The sequence below is a fragment of the Anas platyrhynchos genome, chromosome 9, assembly GCF_047663525.1.
Source record: "Anas platyrhynchos isolate ZD024472 breed Pekin duck chromosome 9, IASCAAS_PekinDuck_T2T, whole genome shotgun sequence".
Classification (NCBI taxonomy): domain Eukaryota; kingdom Metazoa; phylum Chordata; class Aves; order Anseriformes; family Anatidae; genus Anas; species Anas platyrhynchos.
In genome coordinates this window covers 1834391-1842500 of record NC_092595.1, presented here as the reverse complement: position 1 = coordinate 1842500, position 8110 = coordinate 1834391, and the positions used below count along the sequence as shown (strand labels likewise).

The window sequence follows — 8110 nt, the reverse complement described above, 5'->3', positions numbered from 1 at the left end:
AAGCCAACAATTCTATTAAGCACCGCTACCCAGCCATGTTGGGATACTCGTCCGTCATCACCGCGGGTCTGAAACAAGGCTGGTGGCAATCAGTGAAGACTGAACTGCTGAAACGAGCTCCAAGGAAAGAAATGAACAGTGATACCTAGCAGTCGTTATTAACACCTCCTGGATAAAGGTTTTTTTGTTGTTTGTTTGTCTTTTAGGTGATTATTGGTAGAAACATTTACATGAAAAGCCCCTGGATGGAGTTAATCAGTGTTGGTTACGAATTCCTGATCCTCCCATACACCACCCAACTGGTGTCACATCACCCAACTGGTGTCACATCACCCAACTGGTGTCACACCACCCAACTGGTCGTGGCACGGGTGACCTGCAGCAGCTCCACGGGCAGAGCCCTGCGTGGCTTGGCCGGGGCTGCACCCGCGCCTGCTGGTGGTTATTGATTAACGCGCGGCCACGCAGCGCCTGCAGGGCTGGCAGACAATAACTATATTCTCACAAACCGCTGATGGGCTAAACAAGCTATTAATGACAGGCTGCTCTCCATCATCTCAAATGGACAGACTCTGCTGCTTGACCACAAGGACAAGCAGGTTATTGCCTTGAAATCTTATACAAAAGACACAAATAAGATCCTTCTGCTGAAGAAACCGCACGTATGGCTCCACCGTTCATTTTTAGTTGAGCTACTAATAGAAAACCAGACCTGCTCTGAGCTGCAAACAGTTAACCTTTTCTCCAAGGTTTCTACAGCTTGTTAAAATTTGCTACCGGAAAAAGGAATTAGCAAAATACAATTCAGCAAGTAACAACCTAAGTTTTTGGAATACAAGACCAATTCTCCCATATTTAGAACTTTGGGATTCTTTTTCTTAACTAGCATAAAAATAAATGCTTCCAAGCAGATTTAGCTCTTGGCAGTCACCAGGGAGAGCAGCTGCGCCCACCTGCATGCTCGGGCAGCCCCACGGGACAGCCCTTTTCCCAGGAGGGTGTGCTCAGAAGGAATCCTTCACCACCAGGGTGCCAAGGACCTGGCACAGGCTGCCCCGAGCAGCTGGGGCTGCCCCGAACCTGCAGTGCCCAAGGCCAGGCTGGGGAGATTTGGGCAGCCTGGGCTGGGGGCAGGGGCCCCTGCACGTCCTTATGCACCTACACAGGAACATCCACGTGAACCCGCTGTGAAGTTCTCCAACCTACAACGAAACTAGTTGTTTATGAACGCAGTTGTTTTTACACTGAGTATTCCCAAATAACTATTTGTAAAATACTTGCCAAATTTTGGAAAACCAGTCATGTGTGCAGCGAGATGCTAGGTACCAGAACGGCAGCTGCCTGAAGCACACATAAGCAGCATAACTGGCTGCAGTCAGGTGAAAGGTGTCCATAAAACATACATACAAGAACACACATCCCATTTTAAATAAAGGATTAAATAGCAGATTGCCCCATCAACATGAAGACTCTTCTTTTTTCCTTGTCAACTTTGGGGAAATGGGAGGAAAACCAGTTCTTTCCAGGTATTTGGACATGCAGTAATTTAAAGCAGAAGAACAAGAGCAATCGTGTGGCTTAACTCTTCTGAGGAATATCCCTATAATTTACTGGAGCTTAAAAGGTCTTTGTGAACTTGTCTGACATAACACTGAGATATAAAAGTTTCCAGTATGAATTCTCCCATCCATGAGTGTCATGGGAAGCTGTTAATTTCCTTGAGCACCTGTTCCCAGGACAGATCTTCTGAGATCACAGGGAAAAGGAAAAAAAAAGTCTCAAGGACCTGGAGGTTTTGAAAGATCTTTCACAGAAATACAAAGCAGCTAATGTATTTCATGAAGATGAAATTATTCAAACATACAGTGAGTTACCATGTCAAAGAACTTCAGGTTTCATTACCCTGCAGAGCTTCTTCCCAGTACATTTCCCCCCAAATCCCAGAGAAGCTCTGAACGTGAGTGAACACTATTCCTGGTCCACCATCCCCTGCCCAAGCTCCTCGAAAACCACAGAGCCTCTTCCTTCTGCACCTGCTGGTTCGAGGTGACGTTATAAATCAGACCTGCAGCTTCAGCTACTGCAGCACTCCCAATTTAGAAAAAGTACCAGTCATGGTCATCTGTCAAGACTACAGCATCTTTATAATGCATTAGAAAAATTCTCTGAACCCATCAGATTACAACAACCTGACACCAGCAGAGGAATGAAACATTTAAAAAATTTATTTAAGAGATTCAACTAGCATGCAAGCTACCTATGAAACTAGCAAACAAGATTAATTTTAAGACTGCTTTTAGAACTATTCATAACATTCAGCTATTTATTCCACTTACAGATTCAAAATACTAGTTGCAATGGAACATTTAATATGCCACCATTATAAAAGGGAAACTGCTGACAACTGTGCCCGAATATACATCGTTTTCATCCTGCTGTTACTCCAACAAGATATTGGTATACAAGTGCCTACAAATCATATTTCCCAAGTGATTCCAAAAATGGGAAGCAACAACAGAAAAGCAATTTTTTTCAAATGCTCATGCAATACACTGCAATAAGATTTTATTTTAATAGCAGTATAGAACAGTATATGTAACAGTATGTATTATTTAGATATTGTATGAAAAATTAAACACGAATTTCAACACTTCTCCTGAGGTATTGAAATATATGTGCCATTAATAGTGAATATTTTGATTTAATGGGATTTAATAATATGTTTAGATGAACTACTTAATGTTCAGATGATTGCTGATACTAACAGTCTAAGCTCAACGAGCTTCAGACTTGTGACAATATTGTTTTTTTTTTCCAGTTTTGATCAACTGATTAGTTTTTAATGCTAAGTATGTCTTGCCATCACTTGCGGTTTGAATATGTTTACTTAAACCAAAAATATTTTGCATCTCAATTATTATTTTATACTGCAGCACTGAATGGAATTTAAGTCAATACATTATTCATAAAGCAAAGACAACAGAAAAAACAAAGCTGTGCACTTCTTTCAAAGACTTCAAATTACTAAAACATACCATATTTATGCATGCAATATTTGATTGTGTGTGTGCGTTTTTCTTTTTTTTTTTTTTTTTTTTATCACAAGTTTGTTGTTTTCAGATCAGGATATGCCAAAAATCCTACACCAAACAATTTTTGTTTATAATTAAGGCAATCATCAATCCAAGGATTGTAGTCCATTTTATTTCATCTCTACATCAAAAAAAGTAATTTAAAAAAATTAAAATTCCCTTGAAATGGTAAGATAAATGAAAATGTAAGTGCCTTCACATTATAACAGTAAGCTGACCCTCTGGGAAATGGTTGACTTTCTCAATTCAAGGTATTCAAAGCTCATTCAAAAGTGTTCATTTGGAATGCAGATATCAAAGATGATGCAAATGTTCAAGAGAAAATTAAAACTTACCAGATGTTCTAATCCAGCTTTGATGTTTCCAGGGTCCCTGTAACAGAAGAACAGAAGTTCTAAATAGTTGCTAAACCCTTGTCTACAACAATTTATGTTTAACTCAGAAATGTCAAAGCCATGAAATTTCTCAAGTAAAATTTTCATTTTTAATATCTAAATCATTAAAATATTTATGAAGTATTGATTATTCAAATGCATAATTACAGAATTATTTAGAACCTTAAATTTTACCTGCCTTAAAATTGCTATAAACTTCAGCAAAGCAAGAGGACACTAATTTAAAAAATAATTAAAAACAATAAAAATATAACTATCCCACTACCAAATATTGAAATTATTAAAAGAAGACATTCTTTTCAAATTGACATCAAATTGACATTCAATGGCTTTATGGTTCTGCTTTCTCACTGCTTCAATAATAAAATTTGTGAGAGTAATAAAATTGGTGGGTACTTCTCAAAAATGAGAAGTATTGTGGCATTAAAATAGCTGATAAGAGAAAAAAATGACTAAACTATCAAAAAAAGGAAAAGCAAACAGAATTCAGAGTGCAACTTAAAGCATCTTGCTACGTGCATACAGCTCAAGCTTGCCATCCTGGAGCAACATAAACAGTTTGCCCAGTTTGACAAAGTTACCTGAAAAGTGTTAGATGTCTACTCTCTGCCACTTCAAAAATAAAAGAACAAAACAAGGAAAAAAAAAACCAACAAATAATAAATCCCCTAAATCCCCAAGTCCCAAGCTACTAAACAAAGGAAGCTGGCTTCTGCTTTCTATCTGCTTCCAAAAATGTGACGGTATCTTTTGAGGAAGATGGGCTGTAACCATGCCAAACAAGGAGAAACTGTCCCCAGAAGTATTGCAAATAATCAGTTATTGAACTGTATAATGTAATGTAGATTTTATACTTATAATATTACTTTTTCAAGAAATTATTAACCTCTAACAAACCACAGAATTAAAAACAACTTTAGACCTCTGAGACAGCAAACCATGCAAGACTGAAATTCTGTTCTCTTGAACACATAGTATTGGTTACAGAAAGCATAATGTGAAGTTACACAAAAAAAAGGGCTAAAGCATATTAAGTTTTATTATACAGAGTAAGTCCATGTTCAATGGCACATTTTCCAACCTTGCTGTGCTGTACTTCAGTCTCCTTACGTAAAAAGCTTTTATTTTTCAAAGCTTTCAAAAAAGTCTACATGCTTTTGCTCTATTTGAATAAACCATGGATGAATCAACAGAAAAGATGCACTTTTCTTACACCATTATTTAGCATTTTTAAACAAGAAAATATCAGTCCAGTCTGTACAATATTTAAAAAGGAACTGTCTTTCACATCTGTTTTGAGGTGCTAAATGGCCTTAAAGAAATTAATTACTTGGGAAGCATCCAAGAAGCTGATGTTAGGAGCTCCCAAGCAATGGTATAAAACCTGCCCTGCTTAGTGGTCTGTCTCCTCTGCTGTCCCTGTCATGACTTCATCAATACTGGTGCAACTCTTTCTGCCCTGTGCTGAAAGCAGGCTTAATTCAATTATAGGTCTCAAAACTGATAAAAATGGTCCTGAAGTGGAAAATGCGAAGAGATTATTGGCAAATGAATAAAGATTTGTATCGAACTAACACACAAGAGTACAGCAGGTTTTTTTTAATCATTCCCTGTCTTAAGTCTTCTGGGAACAGTGAGTTTCCCTTCCCCTCATGCAGCACATCGATTTCTGAATTAGACTGCAATATTAAATAATTAATATACTTGCCATGATTGATGTTTTGCATTAGTTGAATATTAGGTTATCAATCAAAATCCACTTGGTTTAATGTAATAATATTGAAAAAGTGTCACTGGCTGTTCATCCAATTTGTAGTTGAGGCAGCACAGATAGTAATATTGGTGTAACACAAGGCTCTAACGCAGGAAATGCAGTGGTTGAACATACATAAGGCAAACATTATCAAACTAACCAGGACAAGGTTGAGGTTGTCCTAAATAAACCTTGTGGCACCTGTCACTTTCAATGAAAACCTCTTTCCAGCCGGAGGCTGCCATGCATCAATCAGCCAGGACACCTAGCGAAGCCACGGCATCATTTTATTTCTAGTTAAAAATAATTATCCAAATAAGATTCTTGTTAATACTATATTTCAAATATTGCTTTATGTAAAACCGCAGCTCAGTCACCATGGGCTTCAAAGCATAAACAAACCTTCCATTCTTACTGAACACTTCAATCATTAATGCCATAAAACACTACAAAAAAAGGTAGATACAGCTTTATGCACAAACAGTATTACAGTACCCTTAGAAAGAAAGGCTGTAAGAAAGTTACGTTAATTTAGTTATTTTTATCAGATGGTAATGTTTTACTAAACCAGAGTGAAAGTTGACTTAATTTTTGACTAAGTTTACTCTGTGCTGCTATTCAGATTAGTAGAAACTAGAAGGATCCTGCATTTTTTTAAGCTGTATTTAAAATGAAAACAAACCAATTCATGTTCTTCAGTTCTCCTCAAGTTGTTACCAACTCACTCTCAAGACTTCCCTTGTATTCGCAGTTAGTGATTTCCTTTTTTGGTTAGAACCCATAGGTCACAGGATAATTCTGTGGATTACCTATATCTGGGGATATTTTGGAGTAATTCCTAGTCACAGAACAGCTCTGGCAGAACGGCCTCTGGAGGCCTGCAGCCCTTCCACCTGCTCACGGCAGGGTCAACTCTGAGGCCCATTTTACTGACTCCATGGCCCTGCTGAGTGGGCCTCTCCTTTTATCTAGTCCAAACGTCTCTTTTTTCATCTGTGCTGGTTCTCCTTCCTCCCACCAGACACGACTTGAGCCTGGCCCCATCTCCTCAGCCTGGCTGGCGGCTGCCAGGCGCCCTCACAGCCATCTCTCCACCACATGCCTGGCCCGCAGCCTCTGGTCCCCTCACAGGGCAGGTGCTCCGGCCTCTCACCATCTTGGTGGCCCCTACGCCACTCTAAGCAGTCCTAACATCTGATTTTGCTCTTCAGGAGCCAAATGAATAAATAAATCACCTCCTCATTAGCAAGGCCTTTGGCAGGATCCCCTCCAGTTCCACAATATTAACTACAAACTGCAAAGAGCAAGGCCAGATGCAGCAGTTCAGGTCGTGCTACACCACAGTCTTTCATAAATGCCTTTTAATCCCTCTCTTCATGAATGCCAAAGTGCTAGTGTTGATCAGGCAACATTGTCCTGAATTACTATAAAAAAAATTATGATGGAGCCCCCTTCAAAAAATCTGTTGGATCACTCAAAAAACACATACTGATTTCAATAATCTGCCAAGTATCATTTCAAATAAATCCCTTTTCCTTCTCCCAATATTTCTCTTCAATGAAGAACGCTTATAGTCTTCTTGAAATAACTTTGTGTTTTGCCATTCTCTGTCGTCATGTTAACATGCTTCTACTGCTTCCTCTCATTTAATGGCCTTCCCTACAGATCTTCCTCCGAGCAGCACATGCAGCTGCTACTTTTCTTTTGCATGCTATCAATCCCAACTTGCATTCTACATAAACAACCTCACAACAAACAGCTGAAGTCTTCAGATGTCTTTATGAATATCAGACATGCATACAAGAAGAGTGTCTCTTACTAGTCTTGACTACCTACTCCACTGTAGCATGCACCTACCTTCACCTCATTAATTGCCATCATCATCTCGTGTCTCCTATCAACAAACTGTCAATTCCCAACTAATCTTGGAAGTCTAATGAATACTTAGCACCCTGTAAAACACATTCGGCTACAGAATTTATTACACTAGCCCTGATTACTAAGTCAATATGGCATCACTGTTAATACTCCAAGTTCTGACTAAATTCCAGCATTTGCATAAAAAAAAAAACAAAGAAACAGAACACACCAAACCAGCAAACAACAGCTGGTAGCAACTTCCTTCCTCTCTCAGAATGTGGAAATCCCCCATCCAAAACTCTACTAACCTGTGACAAGACTTTCTTTCAGTGGCCGAAAATTTTTCAAAGCCTTTTTTCAAAGGCTTTCAATGGAAATCTCATGATTTCCCGGACCAGAGCTGAGCACTGCATATTCCTGGCAAGAAGAAAATTAGTTTTCCATGTGATTACACTCTGTTTACTTCTACCCTGGGATATCCCAAGACAGAGGGCTGCTCCCTCACTTCTGCTTATTTTATGTTCAATCTTTGATGGATTTAATTTCCTCAGCCTTGAAGGCCTGTGTGATCAGATTGAAGGTATTCCAATTATCAAACATTAGAGTAGGAGGAATATTAGGAATAAGGCATTGTGTGCACACAAACACACTCAATTGGTTGGCGGCCTAAAATGCACTTGTGGCCTTATCGCTGTTTAGTGATGAATTTACACAAAGTTTTAAACCAGGTAATGTTCTGGAATAGCTTCACAGACTTTGTCAAGCTCACAAAACATGCCAGACATCAAGAGCAAAACAGTTATAGCCAGATCATGCCTTTGTCCAATTCCAGAAAAAATCAAAGCCTGGAACAGGGAGAAAAACAAACAAAGCCCAACACAAAACCGCCTACTATCAGAAATAACCAGAACAAATACACGTGATTATCACATTTGGATGTTCAGAAGGTACTACGTACTTGTTGCAGAGTCCTGAATGCGGTTTTTAGAAATTGATACCCCCATCATATT

The 8110-nt window shown here is 38.9% G+C and overlaps 1 protein-coding gene across 2 annotated transcripts in view; it reads right to left on the bottom strand.

Moving 5' to 3' along the window:
• RSRC1 (arginine and serine rich coiled-coil 1) overlaps nucleotides 1-8110 on the bottom strand; it is a 137112-nt gene that overhangs the window by 70384 nt on the left and 58618 nt on the right. For both annotated transcript variants that reach the window (XM_038183709.2, XM_038183710.2), the window contains one exon: nucleotides 3428-3464. In XM_038183709.2, coding sequence (XP_038039637.2) covers nucleotides 3428-3464 — 37 coding nt within the window. The remainder of the gene's footprint in view (nucleotides 1-3427; nucleotides 3465-8110) is intronic.